The sequence below is a fragment of the Megalobrama amblycephala genome, linkage group LG13, assembly GCF_018812025.1.
Source record: "Megalobrama amblycephala isolate DHTTF-2021 linkage group LG13, ASM1881202v1, whole genome shotgun sequence".
NCBI lineage: Eukaryota > Metazoa > Chordata > Actinopteri > Cypriniformes > Xenocyprididae > Megalobrama > Megalobrama amblycephala.
In genome coordinates this window covers 16,457,617-16,476,528 of record NC_063056.1, presented here as the reverse complement: position 1 = coordinate 16,476,528, position 18,912 = coordinate 16,457,617, and the positions used below count along the sequence as shown (strand labels likewise).

The 18,912-nt window shown below is 37.8% G+C and overlaps 1 protein-coding gene across 33 annotated transcripts in view; it reads right to left on the bottom strand.

Moving 5' to 3' along the window:
- LOC125243333 (complement C4-B-like) overlaps positions 1 to 18,912 on the bottom strand; it is a 154,752-nt gene that overhangs the window by 34,048 nt on the left and 101,792 nt on the right. For 3 of the 33 annotated variants that reach the window (XM_048152886.1, XM_048152885.1, XM_048152917.1), the window contains 5 exons: positions 17,779 to 18,831; positions 15,934 to 17,428; positions 15,751 to 15,841; positions 15,421 to 15,495; positions 14,960 to 15,062 (listed from right to left, as the gene is read on the bottom strand). In XM_048152886.1, coding sequence (XP_048008843.1) covers positions 14,960 to 15,062; positions 15,421 to 15,495; positions 15,751 to 15,841; positions 15,934 to 17,428; positions 17,779 to 18,831 — 2,817 coding nt within the window. Of the gene's footprint in view, positions 1 to 14,959; positions 15,063 to 15,420; positions 15,496 to 15,750; positions 15,842 to 15,933; positions 17,464 to 17,774; positions 18,832 to 18,912 lie in introns of all 33 variants that reach the window. The other 30 variants (XM_048152899.1, XM_048152913.1, XM_048152915.1 and 27 more) reach the window with 30 other exon arrangements.

The following is an 18,912-nucleotide window of genomic DNA, read 5'->3' as shown; positions in this document are numbered from 1 at the left end:
AAAAATTCTTCTTTAGTACTTCTTAAGATAATCTTGAGAACATCTAAGTGTACTTAACTGTGCTATTTTGAGACAGCATGAAATATGAACTAAAATGTGCTTTTAATATACTATCTCTATATTTAAAAAATATATTTAATTACCACTTGTAGTACACTATGGATTCAAATGTACTATAAGTGGTATCTAAATAAATTTTTTTTAAATACAGAGATAGTATATTAAAAGCACATTTTAGTTCATATTTCATGGTGTCTCAAAATAGCACAGTTGAGTACACTTAGATGTTCTTAAGATGATCTTAAGAAGTACTAAAGATACATTTTTAGTATATTAAGTACAAAATTAGTGCACTAAAATAGAGCACTTTAAGTATATTAAAGAAATGTACTTTTTTTTCACCTGGGTTGTACTCCTTGTAGTCACTTTGGATAAAATGTAATCATATGTATAAAATAACAGCAATATTACAGTCTGTATACTTTTATAAATTGTCTTTTAATGTAGATGTTCTATATACTAAGCTTGAATTTCCTAAAATTTAAGTAACTTGACATACAATGTCTTATGTACAATGACTAATACCGTACATGTGCATGTTCCTTTGATTAAATGTATTTGGTACTATATTTTGTTAATTTAACAGAAATTGGTTTTTAATTTTATGCATTTCTAAGTAATTAATTTATAGATTGATTGTAGTTGTGAGTGGTTCTGTAAAAATAAAGATTAATTCTGTAAAATGCAAACATTTGTTTTTGAATTTATGTGCTAAGTGCATTTTTATAAATAATTTCTTAGTTATTGTACATGGAAAATCTATATTTTAAAAGTAAATAACTGTAGATGGACAGAGCATTTTGATAAAATAACTCATAAAAACCTTCAATTTGCAGAGATTAACCTGAAAGTTAGTAATTTTCTATGTAATCTGACATAATTTATCAGTTTTTTCACGGTTTAATAAATTATTATCAACAGTAATATACTGTAATTTAATGAATTTTGACTGTAAAGTCTGTTCTGTATTTTTACAGTGTTGTATGTAATTTTGTGAAATGGTTATTTGCTGTAATTTAACGGAATCCGTCTGGAAACTCTGCTGCCAGACTTTTTACCGTTTTTTTACAGGATTTTTTTTTACAGTGTGGGTTTACCCAGACTAGTGGAACAATAGAATAATTGATGCATGTATTTCACCAAATGGTTCTTCTGACCATCACATGATTACTTTGGTTTTAAATGTAAATAAGACATTAAGATCCAACTATTACTGGCATTTGAATGTTAAGTTTTACATTGTTGTGTGTGTTTTGTGTGTGAAAGTTTTAAAGTGGGGTAAGTGGAAGATGAAGAAGCATCTATATGAGAATCTTTGTCAATGGTGGGATGTGGGAAAGGCGAAGATTATTTTGTCAGATTTACGCTTTTCATACATCAACCATGGTTTAAACAACAGTAAATATTTTGCAAAAGGACTTTGAGTTGTTGGAAAAAAAATCTTGTTACTAATAATGAAGATGTACATTGTGATGTGTTAAAGAAGAAAACACAAGAACTGAACTCTTTTTTTTTTACGAGAGCAGGCAAAAGGAGCATTGATAAGGGCAAGATTTTGCTCTATCAAAGATATGGATGCTCCAAGCACTTTCTTTTTTAATCTTGAAAGAAAATGTGTTAATCAAAAACAAATGTGTCATCTTCGTCATCAGGACGGATCAGTGACCTCAAATCCAGTTGAAATGAGAAAGTTAACAAGAGATTTTTATCAACATTTATATAGTGCTGAGAGCTGTGATGCTGAAAGTGTTACTTTACAGTTTACTTAAAGAATTACCTCAGCTTGAGGATGAACAAAAAAAGGAAATAGACACTTTAATTACTTTTAAAGAACATACAGAAGCAATGAGTCAGTTACATATTGGCCATTCTCCAGGAATTGATGGACTACCTATAGATTTTTTCAACAATTCTGGGATATAATAGGACAAGATTTTTACGAAGTGTTACTAGACTGCATTAGAAGTTAAACTCTTCCCATAAGCTGTCATTGAGCAGTATTGTCTGTGCGTCCAAAGAAAGGGAACTTGGGACTTCTTAAAAACTGGAGACCAGTATCTTTGCTATGTTCTGATTATAATATATTTTCCAAATGTTTATCAAATAGACTTAAAAACTGTTTAGACGTTTTGGTTCAAAATTATCAAACATATTGTATACCTGAAAGATCTATAATGGACAATCTTTTTCTATTACGGGATATAATCAACAATAATCAGTTTTATCATGTTAATATTTGGAGTACTGTCACTTGATCAAGAAAAAGCATTTGATCGAGTTGATCAAGAATATCTTTTTAATGTGTTAAAATATTTTGGGTTTGGTGATAGATTTATATCTTATATTCAGTTGTACCGTAATGTTTTTGTTATGGTTAAAGCAGGTGGTGGATTAAGTGAACCAATACCTGTGTTGAGAGGCATTAGGCAAGGATGAGGAAGAATCTTAAAGGAGTTGTAATTCCAAATTCAAATGATAATTTTAAATTGTTTTTATCAGTGTATGCTGATGATATACAGTGGCATGAAAAAGTATGTGAACCCCCTTGCAGAATCTGTGAATCTGAGAATTATTTTTAATAAAATAAGAGGGATAATAAAAAATGCATGTTATTTTTTGTTTAGTACTGTCCTGAGTAAGATATTTTACATAAAAGATGTTTGCATTTAGTTCACAAGACAAAACAATAGCTGAATTTATTAAAATAACCCCATTCATAAGTATGTGAACCATTGATTCTCAATACTGTGTGTGGTTACCTGATGATCCACGACTGTTTTTGTGTTTTGTGATGGTTGTTCACGAGTCTCTTGTTTGTCCTGAGCAGTTAAACTGAGCTCTGTTCTTCAGAAAATTCCACCAGGTCCTGCAGATTCATCAGTTTTCAAGCATTTTTGCAGTCACTTTCCAGCAGTGACTGTTTCACACTGAGGACAATTGAGGGACTCAAACTCAACTTTTAAACATGCGAGTATCTTCTGTTGGTTCCGAAGGGCAGTACTAAATGAAAAACAATGATATTTAAACAAAATAAGAAAAATTGTGACATCTTCATTCTGTTCAAAATTTTTCACACCCCAACTCTTAATGCATTGTGTTTCCTTCTGGAGCATCAGTGAATGTTTGAACCTTTTTTAATAGTTGTGTTTGAGTCCCTCAGTTGTCCTCAGTATGAAAACACAGATCTCAAAATCCTACAGTCACTGCTGGAAAGGGTTCAAATATGCAAAAATGCTTGAAAACTGATGAATCTGCAGGAGCTGGAGGATTTTTCTGAAGAACAGAGCTCAGTTTAACTGCTCAGGACAAACAAGAGACTCGTGAACAACCATCACAAAAAACAAAAAACAAAACAAAAAAACAGTCGTGGATCATCAGGTAACCACACACAGTATTGAGAATCAATGGTTCACATACTTATGAATGGGGTTATTTTAATAAATTCAGCTATTGTTTTGTCTTGTGAACTAAATGCAAACATCTTTTATGTAAAATATCTTACTCAGGACAGTACTAAACAAAAAATAACATGCATTTTTTGACATCCCTCTTATTTTATTAAAATAATTCTCATTTTCACAGATTCTGCAAGGGGTTCACATACTTTTTCATGCCACTGTAACAGTTTTTATTACAAGTCAAGAGGATATTACAACTTTAAATCAAACTATTGGAGTGTATGAAAAAGCCTCTTTTGCTCAAGTTAATTGGTCTAAAAGTGAAGGTTTATAATTGGTAGGTGGGAAGGTACTGGTTTTCCTCTACTCCCTGGTGGGTTACGGTGGAGACAGGATGGATTGAAAACATTAAGAGTTTTTTAGGGGAATGATCAATTTCAAAATAAAAAATTGGGAGGGTCTGCTAGAGAATGTGTCTGCTAAATTGTAAAAAATGGAAATGGCTATTGCCACAGTTGTCCTATGTGGCATAGGACTATAGCTATGGAGCCACCTGAGGAACTTGTTTCTAACATACAAAAGGACTTTTATTAATTTTTTGGAGTGGACAGCACTGGATCCATGCAGACGCACTTTATTAACTTTATTTACCACACTTTATTTAAGAGGGTGGTAAAGGCTTGGTGGATGTGAGGAGTAGGATTCGGGCCTTTCGGATACATGCTGTACAGAGATTTTTTTACAACAAGGATGTGACATGGGCCAAAACTGCAAGTGCAATTTTGAACGGGGCAGGAGGACTTGGACTTGATAAACACCTGTTTTTAATGAAATTACAGGAAGTAAGCCTGTCGAAGCTTCCACCTTTTTATAAGTCCATGCTACGGATATGGAGAACTGTTTTTAGAGTGGAGTGAGACATGGATAGTTATGGACAGAACCATTGTTCTTTAATCAATCAATCAATCAATCAAACTTTATTTCTATAGCACCTTCTAACAGCCAAAGTTGACCAAAGTGCTGTACAACATTAAAAACAAAATAAATAATAACAAGATAATAAAAACAAGATAAATAAAGTAATAAGAAAAATGACAAGTAATAATACAAATAGGTCAACAGAGCACATTACAACATTAAAATAAAGAGAAGTGTTAAAAGTGTTAAAAGCCATTCTAAATAAGTGGGTTTTAAGTTTGGCTTTGAACAAAGGCAGGTCAGTAATGGAACGTAAGTCAATGGGCAGAGCGTTCCAGAGTTTTGGACCGGCCACTGCAAAAGAACGGTCGCCCCACTGTTTGCACCGTGACCGGGGGACCTCCAGCAGATGTTGCCCAGCAGATTGTAGAGCTCTGCTGGGTCGGTGAGGGCTCAAAATCTCACACAAATAGGAAGGTGCAAGGCCATTGACTGCATTAAAAACAAATGTCAAAATTTTAAAATGAATTCTGAACTGGACAGGGAGCCAGTGCAGAGAGTATAAGACAGGTGTGATGTGCTCGTGCTTCCGACTGTTAGTGAGCAGGCGGGCCGCAGCATTTTGCACTAGCGGCAAACGATGAAGACTAGCTTGGTTAACTCCCACATAAAGCGCATTACAGTAGTCTATGCGGGAACTAACAAAAGCATGGATAGCTTTCTCCAGGTCACAACGGCTCAAGAAGGGTTTAACCTTTGCTAGGAGACGGAGCTGAAAGAAGCTTGCCCTGACCACAGAATCAATTTGCTTATCAAATTTTAGACTTCTGTCTAATTTCACCCCCAAATTTTTCACAACGTGGTTAAAATGGGGGGTCAATGCAACAGGACCAGGAGCTGAAACACTGGGTAGGTTGAATGTGCCAAAAACAATACATTCTGTTTTGTCCTCATTCAAACAGAGAAAGTTCTGAGACAGCCACACTTTGATGTCGCCCAAACATCTGTTTATGGACTCAAGACTCTCAGAAGAATTGGGGACAACCGGCAGATAGATTTGTAAATCATCTGCATACAGGTGGAAGGACACATTGTGATTTGAAATAATTGAACCTAAAGGTAGCATGTACAGAGAGAATAGAACAGGGCCCAAGATGGATCCCTGTGGCACACCAGAGATCATAGGGGCTGAAGAGGAGGAGATGTCATCAATCATAACAGAGAATGTCCTATCTGTTAAATATGACCTAAACCACTGCAGCACAGTTCCCTGAAGGCCAACCTGTTGGGCCAGGCGTCTCAGAAGGACTGAATGGTCCACGGTGTCAAACGCTGCAGTAAGGTCCAACATTACCAGCAACACAGGCTTTTTCGCATCAAGGGACAATAGAATATCATTCTGTACTTTCAGCAGAGCGGATTCAGTGCTGTGTTCGTGTTCTAAAACCAGACTGGAATTTTTGAAAGATTTGATTGTTTTCTAGAAAAGAGTGTAACTGAATGAAGACTATTTTTTCCAAAACCTTGGACAGGAAAGGCAAATGAGACACCGGTCTAAAATTTGACAGGACAGCAGGATCAAGATTGGTTTTTTTTAGAAGAGGCCTGACCACAGCGTGCTTGAATGCAGTTGGTACAGAACCTAAGCTGAGGCAGCTGTTTATGAACGAGAGAAGACATGGCCCCACTGTGTTAAAAACCTGTTTAAGCACCTTGGAAGGAATAGTGTCCATTGGACAGTAAGTCGGTCTCAACCCCTGGACCACCTCAGCGAGGAGAGACAACGACACTGGCTCAAACACATTAAACACAGAGAGTGCAGAAGAAGAGCACAAGTCAAAACTGTTAGACATATTGTTAATGCTCTGTTTAACAGAGGCTACTTTGTCAACAAAATAATGGAGAAAATCATCACAGGTTGACTTTGTCACATGGCGCGGGTGGTGTCATTAAGCCAGGGGTCTGATTTGGTTCTGACAGATATGCACCTGAAAGGAGCAATGTTGTTAAGAATCTCTGAGCAGGTGTAATGGAAGGAGGAGATGAAGTCCTCTGGGCACAGAGGAGAGCCAATGATGTCCTGGGATTAAAGAGTGGTGTTCATGAAGGCAGCAGCAAATTCTCCAGCTGTGGTGGATGTGATGGTGCGGCGGCGACCAGCTGGAATGAGAGATTTGGCTGCAGGGAGAGGGACTTTAAATTCAAATATAACAGGAAGGTGGTCTGAAATGCAAGTGTCACTTATTTCTGAAATGGATACAATCAGTCCATGGGAGATTATCAGGTCCAGTGTATGTCCATGCTGATGCGTGGGGGCATTTACTGACTCTGTCAGCTCTAAAGAGACCAGAAGGCTTTGAAACTCCTTAGCCAACTGACTGGATGGGCAGCAAACATGAATATTAAAATCTCCACAAATCAGCAAACTGTCATATTGTGTCCGTAATTCCGCAAGCAACTCTGAGAGCTCCGGAATAAAATCTTTATTATATTTCGGAGGGTGATAGACTACAGCACACAGTAAGGGACATGCAAATTGAACCAAAGTTAGCTGAAGCTCAAAGCTGTTGTAGTTCTTAGATGGGAGCAAACGGCACTTCTGTTTAAAAACAGAAGCCAGGCCACCGCCATGACTGGACACTCGCGGCGTACTCAGGAAAGAATAGCCCGGAGGGAGGAGCTCGGAGAAAGCGCTGTTATCACCTGGTTTTAGCCAGGTCTCTGTGAGCATGAGACAATCCAGATTGTGAGTGGAGATCAAATCGTTCAGGATAAAGGTCTTATTTGCAAGTGAACGAGTGTTTAACAGGGCTGTACGTACTGACCTACAGCGCATAGTCTGCTGAGCGGCACGGCTGAGCGGGCGGAGATTCCCCTGCACGCAGCCCCGCGTCTGGATCCTCACAGGCCGGCGACACGGAAGCGAACACCCGGCGTCAGGGAGAGCTGGTCGGAGCCACCGATAGCAGTATTCCAAAGAGCGCCGCAGGTCAAATTTTGTAAAATCCCTGGGTATTCCAGTCAGCGAACAGCCGGATTAATCCACATGCGAGGAAGCCAGGTAAGCCTTGAGTTTCACCAGCAGCCCTCCTCTCTTTCCGCGTCTCCTGCACCTCTTGTTGCGAGGCAACGCGCAGACAGGACGCCATAGGTAGGCAGGCACAGAAGCTAGCAGAGGTGGCGGTGTATTTGAATGTCCATTCTTTGCACATTGAGGCAAATTGTTCACAGTATCCCTTATTTTCAGCAGCATCAGACGATTATACACAAGTAGTGATGATACATCATGAATGACAAACAATAGAAACACAATAATGAGCAGCAAACTCAACAAACGCGGATGGCGAACCATATAAAGCGGCGCTATCACCCGTAATACCTAATGATCGAGACAAGACTGTTGTCCTCTGTGGGTGTGAGGAGATGTTTACTAAGGAATGGTGTTAAAAAACTTGGACATCTATTGGATGAGAGGGGCTAGAAGTCCATTGAGGCACTTCAAGTCATGAAGGGTTTAAAATCCTTACATCTTGTTTCAAAGTTGAAGGAAGAAATTTGTAATGTAATTTGTAATTACCAAGTGGTTGCAGAACTTAGATAGGACTGAGACAAACACAGGACATGAGAAATGGCCAAGTCATTCCAGAAAAAAAAAATTTCACCTGTCATTGATGAGGAAGATGACGGTGAAGTTGTGGACACTCGATTTTATCTTTTAAGACCCCTCAGTTAGGTCATTTTAAATATGAGTCTAAGAAAGCAATATATTTTACTTCAGTTAAAATCACCCACCGAGATACATTGAAGAGACAAAAAGTTTCTCGATGGCCCAAACTGTTACAACCAGACTTTCTCGTGCGGGACAGGTGGCGAACCCTGTATAAACCCCCTGTAGAGAAGTGTACTGCTGACCTACAGTGGAGGATTATTCATGGGGCCATAGCTACAGACCGACATGTATCACACCTGAACCTGGCAGTAGTTGGGGTATGTCGTTTTTGTGGGAAGCAGGAAGATTTAGAACATAACAATACCACCTTGGTTTTTTTCTTACCGGTGTGAAAGAGACTAAAAATACTGTCAATTTTGTACATACAATTAAGAGTTATACACCATTTTAATCTGTGAAATATCTTATTTTATTTGTGTACACTGAGAGTAAAAACAAAATGTTTTTGTAAAATAAAGAAAACTAACATGATGCGTGATCTCTCGTCTCCCTCTGAAGGAAGTCCAATCTGATAGTTCTCAGAAAATGAACTTAGTGAATACTAATCACAAGAAAATTAGACTTATGTCTAAAGAAACATTGAAATGGCAGGTTTTAAATCATGTAAGTCAAATCGAAAACAAATATTCTCTGTTTATGTAATCTGTATGAAAAGAGAGCCTTGTCAGAAGTCCATGATTCAGCTTATTATCTGCTAATGCGGCCACGCCCACGGAGCAAGCGCTATTCAGACGCAAATTCTGAGTCAATACATGCATACATCGTCGCAATCGTGTATTTATTATCTTCAAAAGTGTTTATCTGCATGTTATAGCCATGATTAGCAATCCCTAGAAGCCTCTGTTAGTTCCTGAAAAGTCACATGGTATGCCATTCTTCTTTAGGAGGCATTTGTGGACTAACGTGCACAGAGTGCCCTCCCGGCTGCAAGTATGAATTGAAAACACAGTATCCAGCGCTCACAGTGATGATGACAATAAATATTGAATAAATATTACTCCTCTGTATAGAAAATTGACATAAACATATGAGAATCCATCAATATTTGTCCAAACGTGCATGCTTTAAGGCATATTAAGAAATTGCGGTCAATATAAGATTTTAAGAGTAAAACAGAGGTCAAAATGTGAAGCTTGAGTCTTAGATCTTTTTAATGATGCATAGTTTGTCAACTGCACATTAATATTTAGGCTATATAATATAACAAATATAGTAGCCTATATGAAATGCCATAGAGGTAGGAATGTTCAGACGCTTTGCATCACAGAAATACATTATATTTTAAAGTATATTAAAATAGAAGACCATTATTTGGTTAGAGACTTCAGACTTCTTTTTAAAAAAGGTGTCCAATCTTTTGACTGGTACTGTAATTTAACATAGGGCTATACAAAATTTTCTTCTCATGGTGTGCAATAATACGTGCATGAGATCACAAAAATCATGTTTTGTCAAGAGTTTTTTTGTTAATCCTGTTATCAGCATGATCACAGAGGGTTTTTCACAGCCTACCTGACTGAGAGGGCTCATTATTATGCGGGTCCTTATGCAGGTCATTATGTGGATCTTTTGTCTTCTCAGGTGTGAATCACAGCATTATTCATGAAGATTCACGCCTTCACGCATACTGTGTTTCTTGACAAAAAAGTGTCTTAGAAAATTTAAATCTCTCTATTGTTTTATATGAACGAGTAGGCAGGATAATTTTTACATCATTTTGAAGCAAAAACTCTAGTCTACAACCTCCAATACCCAGAAGTCTTGTGAACACAGATTTAATATCATTTTTGGCCTTATTTCAGTGACTTAAGTTTTTAGTTTTTTCAATAACCATGCATAAACGTTATTCCTTCAAAAAAAAAAAAACATGTACATACATGTTCCTCACATATTATTGTAGCCTAGTTTGTGCTGAACACACTGAACACACACTTTTGTCATTAATATGTTTATGAACAACTGAAAAAAGCACAAATGTCAGGTCATGTGAAAACTTCTCCAGGGCCCCAAAAATCCTCAGACCCCAGAGGGATAAAACTTGGTTTAGAAGATTAAATGAGGAATTTTCTGATAAAGTTTTTATTGGGGGAATGAAATATATTTTCTATATTAATGAGGTACAATGTACAGTTCAAGATGATCAGCTTGTTGTGAATGTTTAAAGCAATTTTTCTAATTATTATTTATTTTTTTAAGGATTTTTTTTTTCAGTAATATAATGTGATTGTAGGTTTTATAGTAATAAAGTGCTTGTTAAACCTCTCTCTGAAAGGTGCATGCTGGGAGCGTGTGTGTGTTTGAGAGTGGAGCGTATTGGCAAAAATGGGTGTAGGAAATTGGTTTTCCTTCAATTTCTTTATGTTCTTTTTTCCCCTTCTTTGGATTATATTGTTTCATACTAGAGCGGCGACGTCTAAGTTTGACCAAGCTTGGTGCGGTTTTGTTGTGTGCCGATATGGCATTTGCCTCTGGGCAAAACATACCACACCTGACATGGCGTAATGGGTGCAGGTATGTACCAGAATCTGGTGTAAGCGTGGAAGAAGTGCTTGTGGTACTAGAACAAATTGGATGCGACAGTTTTGTCTTGGCCTCTCGCATGAATAGGGCAATTGTTATGTTTATAAAAATGGAACAGTTGGTCAATCAATTAACTGAGAGTGGTTTTTGAGTGAGAGAAACATTTGTGCCCGTGAAACTTTAGCTACACCGGCAACAAAAATCACAATATCCAATGTTCCGCCTTTCGTCTCAAATGATGCTATTGTTAAAGAACTGATGAGATATGGAAAAATTGCGAGTCCAATTAGAATGATCCCGCTTGGATACAAAAACATGTACTTTCATTTCGTCGACAAGTACTAATGTTTTTAACTTCACCCGAGCGCGATTTAGAGATTTCTTTCCGTGAGAGAGCTCTTACATGGTTTACGCAAGCACAGAAAATCTAAAGTGTTTTGAATGTGGTGATTTGGGACACAAGCAAATTTCCTGTCCACATAAAAATGTGGATAATGAAGAACAATCATCTGCTGACATACCTCAAAATGGATTTAACGGCAATAACAATAGAATGGAAATTACGGTAATACGGAAGGAAAAAGGAACAGAGGAGCAAGCTGAAACATCATCAAAAGATGTAGGCCTAAATGCATCAGATGAGGTGAGTGAATACGATAACCATGTAAATACTGATGAGCAAGCTGGATGTAGTTCTGGTTTTGACAAATACTCAAATTATGTTCTTAACAAAATTGAGAATAAAAACGATGTTGAGGAAAGGAATCAAACAAAAAAGCAAACTGTTGAGGAAGGTTCAGGAGATGAGTTTGATGGAGTGCCACAATCAGCGTTGGGCACGTTACTTTAAAAAAGTAATTAGTTATAGTTACTAGTTACTTCTCACAAATAGTAACGGATTTAGTAACTGAGTTACATCATTATAAATGTAACTAATTACCAGGGAAACTAACTATTGCGTTACTTTTAAAAAATTACTGGCACGTCAACTGGAGCGTGTCTTATTGGCTAAATTAACTGAAACTCGGAGTACAGGCTGCTTGCCTCACAGACATGAGAAATATATCTATAAAAAGCCTGAAATGTCTTCTTTTAAACAAAATAATTCAAAATGAAAAGAAATAAGCTACTATTTGATGATGTAATCCGAATTAAATGTGCATTCTCTAGGCACATCCACTGCGAAGATGATGAGAGTCAGCAATGTCAACTTCATCTTTGCAGCCGACACTGATTTAGGAAACATTCGATTATTAAAAAACAATTAAAATGTCTCCTTGCTTTCACATTCATAGTAATTTCTTTTGCCAGTTCTTTGGCAAGCTTTATGCGTGCGCTTGAGTGCTATATATATGCTAATTATTATATTCTCTCCAGTATTTAAGAAATTAAATGTGATTAGTCAACTAATGGCATGAACAACTATAGTCGATGAAAAAAAAAAACTTATTTCACATAGGACTATTTTCAATCCAGCATGTCACAAAGGGTAGGCTATTCTGATTTGCTCGCATGCTCTCTCTCTCTCTCTCTCTCCCTCACACACACACACACACACACACTGAACTTTGTGCGATTGCTTCGGAAATCGGCAGGTTGAAAAATGGTGTAGTATATCACCTCGTCCGTAAACTCACTCGTGACGTGTGCGTGGACATACGTTCTTCCGACCATCAGAATTCACACCGTGTACGCCTGCCTTAATGAGTTTTATAAACATTTTTGGAATATAATTGGGTATGATGTTTTTGATGTTCTGAAAGAATCTTTTAGTAAAGGTTATTTGCCCAAGAGTTGTCATCGGGCAATACTAACTTTACTGCCCAAGAAAGGAGATCTTACTTTATTGTGTTCAGAATATAACATTTTATCAAAGTGTCTTTCTATCAGATTGAATAAAGTGTTAAATGGTATTATAAACAAGGATCGATCATACTGTATGAAGGATAGATATATTACTGATAATCTGCATTTGATGCGTGATGTTATTGATTTAGCCTTTATGATAAAAAATATTAATATGGGAATTTTGTCATTGGATCAAGAGAAAGCCTTTGATAGAATTTATCACAAATTTCTTTTCAGTGTCATGAAGGCTTTTGGGTATGGAGATGCTTTTATTTTAATGGTAAAATTACTTTATAAAGATGCAACATGTATGCTAAAAATGGTGGGCGGTCTTAGGGACACTGTTAAGGTGGAAAAGGGAATAAAACAAGGTTGTCCACACTCGGGACAGCTTTATGTTTTAGCCATTGAACCTCTTCTTTGTAAATTGAGGAGAAAATTAATGGGCTTAAAGATTTGATCCAAAGTCAAATGTTAATATTAAAGTCTCAGCATATGCTGATGATATTACAGTCATTATAAGAAATGATAAAGATGTTCAAATACCGGAAAGAACTTTAACGTGTTATAATAAAGCTTCATCTGGTAAAGTAAATTGGGAACAAAAGTGATACAATGTGGTGTGGTGAAGATAATAAAAAACCTTTGCTTCCAGGTAGATTGCAGTGGAAAAGTTCTGCTTTTAAATATTTAGGGGTGTTTTTAGGTAGAGAAGACTATAGAAGACAGAATTGGGAAGGCTTGGCGGAGAAAGTGTGTGCTCGGTTGTCTCGCTGGCAATGGTTGCTACCCCAGTTATCCTACAGGGAAGGGTACTTGTTTGCAACAATCTTGTTGCTGCCTCTTTATGGCATAAGATGACCATTTTAGAACCTCCTGAAGAATTGGTGAAAGTTATCCAAAAATAATTAATTAATTTTTTCTGGTCCGGTCAACATTGGATTAAAGCTCCAGTTTTGTTTTTACCAAGACAAGAAGGAGGCCAAGGACTGGTGGACATTAAAAGTAAGCTAAAGGCTTTCAGACTTGAGACAGCTAAAAGACTTCTTTACGGAGAGAACATAAGCTGGTCTGAGGTAGCCTGTGCCCTATTGAAAAAAGTGGAGAAAATGGGACTAGACCGTCATCTTTTTCTTATGGATAACCAAAGCTTGGACTTGTCTGGTTTGACACCTTTTTATTACTCAATGTTGAAAGCATGGAGAGTTCTTAGTATTTTAAGGAAGTCAAATGGAGCTGAAGGACTTTGGGTAAAAGAGGAACCTGGTGTATAATCCTGCAATGGACTTGGAAGTCCAAATATGTGAGGAATGCTTTGAGGAATGCAGGAATTGTCAAAATCAGAGACTTAGTTACAACAGAAGGATGGATATCTGCAGAGATGGGTGTGAGGTCAATCAGACTAACACAAAGATTATTGAAAAGTTTGTTTGATTGTTTACCAATGGACTAAACATTTGCATTAGAAAAAATGGATGACGAGGAATCCTCTTTCCCAGAGCTAAAATTTAAAATTGCTGTTGAAGAATTTTCAGAACAAGAAGGGAGTCTGCTTACATTTAACTCCTCAACTCATTTTAGTAATGCTGGAAAAAAAAAAAAAAAAAAATGTCTCATGTATACAGGCTTCACATCTTCATTCTTTGGAAGGAATCAAAATGGCAGGAGGAATTTGGATTAGAAGCTTCCCCTAAAGGTAGCTGGAGAACCCTGTACAAACCTCCCATTGAGAAAAGGACTGGAGACCTTCAGTGGAGGATTGTGCATGGTATAATAGCTACAAACAGATACAGAGCACACATTGATCCACAGATAGGGAATGAGTGTCCTTTTTGTGGAGAAACTGAAACCATTTTTCATTTATTTTCCCAATGTATGAGACTACAACCATTGTTTGCTCAAATGGAAGAATGGTGTCAGAATATGGGGGAAGTATTTTCTATAATGTCTTTTATTTATGGACCTAAATATAGTTGGAATAGAAAACAAATTCATGTTTTAATTAACTTTTTGTTTGGTAGAGCCAAAATGGCAATATGGTTGTCATGGAAAAGTAAACTTCGTGGTGTGGGGTCAATTGATTCTGTGTTAATTTTAAAGGGTTTAATAAAATCAAGATTAAAAATAGAATATGCTTTTTATAATCTGGTTGAACACACACACACACACACACACACACACACACACACACACACACACACACACACACACACACACACACACACACACGTCTGGTTCACTATCCTTGTAGGGACTCTCCATAGACGTAATGGTTATCCTGTACAAACTGTATATTCTATCCCTTAATCCTACCCCTATTCCTAAACCTATACCCATCACAGAAAGCTTTTGGCATTTTTACATTTTCAAAAAAAAAAGAAAAAAGAAAAAAAAAGTATGTTTATTAATCCATTTCCCCATCAAATTTACGCACACATATATTTTAAATGTTTCTCAAAAACGTTTTTACAGATGAAAAACTTGCCTGGTTCATAGTAATCATAAACTGTCGCAGGAGCTGGTTGAACTAATCCAATGGGCACACTTTGCTTAGCTCCAAATGCTATACAGGTCCCATCTTCATCTATCTGAGGGGTGACAGAGATAAAGGTTTGATTTTTTTTTTTTTTTTTTTTTTTAAATATAGGTAGATATGATTAATTAGGGTCAGTTTTTACAGACAGGACTTAGGCTAAGGCAGGATTAAGCCTTATTTCAATTAGGGTATTTAAGTAACTTTTATAAATGTACCCTAGAAAAACAAACAAACAAACAAACAAACATCACTGGTGTGCCTCTAGAGACAAAACAATGGCTCTGACGTATTTTAAGGTATGTCAGTGCAAGTTGCTTTCAGTTAAAACAGCTCAAACATGCTTTTTAGTCTAGGACTAGATCAAGCCTTGTCTGTGAAACTGAGGGTAGAACTGTGTTTGTGCTCCTCACCTCATTGAAGTACAACAGCACTCTTCCATCTGTGAGCTCATAGTGAGAAATATACTTGCCCACAAGGTCTTTCAGCTGTAAATGCAATAATAACAGAAAATGAGAAAAATAGAAACAACAGAAGAAAGCAAAATGCAGAATGGCATTTCATAAGATGCAGACGATTAAAGAAGATATTTTAGAAGATAAAAATATGTATTTTAATTAAATATTTTAAATAAAACATTCCAAAAAGTTAATGAAAATAAAATTATTTATTTAAACAATTAATACAAATTCTTTCAAAATGCCATGTCAGGTCAAAAGTTTTTGGATAAGATTATGGCTAACCCTTTCCAGATCTGTATTGATTGCTTGAAAGCCACTAAGTAGAGTGATGTCAGCAATAGCCATTCCAGAGAGCTTCCTCCCCTGTGTGAGACTGTGAAGGAACAGATGATTCTAATAACATTTAAAAGAGCAGATTATGATTAAGGCAACTGTTGTTTGTCAGAAGTCTATTTTTTTCCTCACCTGACACACACTGTATAGACCACATAATTTTGTTTGTTTTCTCCTCGTCTGCTGTGAGCATCAAACCACTCACTGCCCAACTGGGTGAAATTTTCCTCCAGATTCCTCTCTTCTGAATCTTTAGATGGCTTTTTGGAATGGGATGTTTCTACCCTCCTCTCTTCTGAATTATCAGTTTCTCCCTTCTTCCCTTCTGACTTTTTAGAGGGCTCTTTGGAATGGGATGTGTCTCCTTTCCTCTCTTCTGAATTAGCAGTTTCTCCCTTCTTCCCTTCTGACTTTTTAGAGGGCTCTTTGGAATGGGATGTGTCTCCCTTCCTCTCTTCTGAATTAGCAGTTTCTCCCTTCTTCCCTTCTGACTTTTTAGAGGGCTCTTTGGAATGGGATGTGTCTCCCTTCCTCTCTTCTGAATTAGCAGTTTCTCCCTTCTTCCCTTCTGACTTTTTAGAGGGCTCTTTGGAATGGGATGTGTCTCCCTTCCTCTCTTCTGAATTAGCAGTTTCTCCCTTCTTCCCTTCTGACTTTTTAGAGGGCTCTTTGGAATGGGATGTGTCTCCCTTCCTCTCTTCTGAATTAGCAGTTTCTCCCTTCTTCCCTTCTGACATTTTAGAGGGCTCTTTGGAATGGGATGTGTCTCCCTTCCTCTCTTCTGAATTAGCAGTTTCTCCCTTCTTCCCTTCTGACTTTTTAGAGGGCTCTTTGGAATGGGATGTGTCTCCCTTCCTCTCTTCTGAATTAGCAGTTTCTCCCTTCTTCCCTTCTGACTTTTTAGAGGGCTCTTTGGAATGGGATGTGTCTCCCTTCCTCTCTTCTGAATTAGCAGTTTCTCCCTTCCTCTCTTCTGAATTAGCAGTTTCTCCCTTCTTCCCTTCTGACTTTTTAGATGGCTCTTTGGAATGGGATGTGTCTCCCTTCCTCTCTTCTGAATTATCAGTTTCTCCCTTCTTCCCTTCTGACTTTTTAGAGGGCTCTTTGGAATGGGATGTGTCTCCCTTCCTCTCTTCTGAATTAGGAGTTTCTCCCTTCCTCTCTTCTGAATTAGCAGTTTCTCCCTTCTTCCCTTCTGACTTTTTAGAGGGCTCTTTGGAATGGGATGTGTCTCCCTTCCTCTCTTCTGAATTAGCAGTTTCTCCCTTCTTCCCTTCTGACTTTTTAGAGGGCTCTTTGGAATGGGATGTGTATCCCTTCCTCTCTTCTGAATTAGCAGTTTCTCCCTTCTTCCCTTCTGACTTTTTAGAGGGCTCTTTGGAATGGGATGTGTCTCCCTTCCTCTCTTCTGAATTAGCAGTTTCTCCCTTCCTCTCTTCTGAATTAGCAGTTTCTCCCTTCTTCCCTTCTGACTTTTTAGATGGCTCTTTGGAATAGGATGTGTCTCCCTTCCTCTCTTCTGAATTAGCAGTTTCTCCCTTCTTCCCTTCTAACTTTTTAGAGGGCTCTTTGGAATGGGATGTGTCTCCCTTCCTCTCTTCTGAATTAGCAGTTTCTCCCTTCTTCCCTTCTAACTTTTTAGAGGGCTCTTTGGAATGGGATGTTTCTCCCTTCCTCTCTTCTGCATTTTTAGAAGGTTCTTTGGAATTGGAAGTTTTTTCCTTCCTCTCTTCTCGATGAGCAGTTTCTTCCTTCATCCTTAGTGCAGTTTTAAAATGTTCTTTGGGATGGGGTGTTTCTCCCTTCCTCTCTTCTGAATTAGCAGTTTCTTCCTTCATCCTTTGTGAAATTTTAAAATACTTTTTGGAATGGGATGTTTCTCCCTTCCTCTCTTCTGAATTAGCAGTGTCTCCCTTCCTCTCTTCTGATAGCAGTTTCTCCCTTCCTCTCTTCTGAATTGAGTTTCTCCCTTCTTCCCTTCTGACTTTTTAGAGGGCTCTTTGGAATGGGATGTGTCTCCCTTCCTCTCTTCTGAATTAGCAGTTTCTCCCTTCTTCCCTTCTGACTTAGCAGTTTCTCCCTTCTTACCTTCTGACTTTTTAGATGGCTCTTTGGAATGAGATGTGTCTCCCTTCCTCTCTTCTGAATTAGCAGTTTCTCCCTTCTTCCCTTCTGACTTTTTAGAGGGCTCTTTGGAATGGGATGTGTCTCCCTTCCTCTCTTCTGAATTAGCAGTTTCTCCCTTCTTCCCTTCTGACTTAGCAGTTTCTCCCTTCTTACCTTCTGACTTTTTAGATGGCTCTTTGGAATGAGATGTGTCTCCCTTCCTCTCTTCTGAATTAGCAGTTTCTCCCTTCTTCCCTTCTGGCTTTTTAGAGGGCTCTTTGGAATGGGGTGTTTCTCCCTTCCTCTCTTCTGAATTAGAAGATTCTCCCCTCTTCCCTTCTGACTTTTTAGAGGGCTCTCTGGAATGGGGTGTTTCTCTCTTCCTCTCTTCTGAATTAGAAGATTCTCCCCTCTTCCCTTCTGACTTTTTAGAGGGCTCTCTGGAATGGGGTGTTTCTCTCTTCCTCTCTTCTGAATTAGAAGATTCTCCCCTCTTCCCTTCTGACTTTTTAGAGGGCTCTCTGGAATGGGGTGTTTCTCTCTTCCTCTCTTCTGAATTAGAAGATTCTCCCCTCTTCCCTTCTGACTTTTTAGAGGGCTCTCTGGAATGGGGTGTTTCTCTCTTCCTCTCTTCTGAATTAGAAGATTCTCCCCTCTTCCCTTCTGACTTTTTAGAGGGCTCTCTGGAATGGGGTGTTTCTCTCTTCCTCTCTTCTGAATTAGAAGATTCTCCCCTCTTCCCTTCTGACTTTTTAGAGGGCTCTCTGGAATGGGGTGTTTCTCTCTTCCTCTCTTCTGAATTAGAAGATTCTCCCCTCTTCCCTTCTGACTTTTTAGAGGGGTCTTTGGAATGGAATGAGTCTCCCTTCCTCTCTTCTGATGTTTTAGTGTCCTCTTTGGAACTGGAACTTTCTTGTTCTTTAGCTAAAATAGATTTTTGTAAGAATATTTGCACAGTGACAAAATGTAACAAAAATAAATGAATAAGTTAAATGTAAAGTTAAA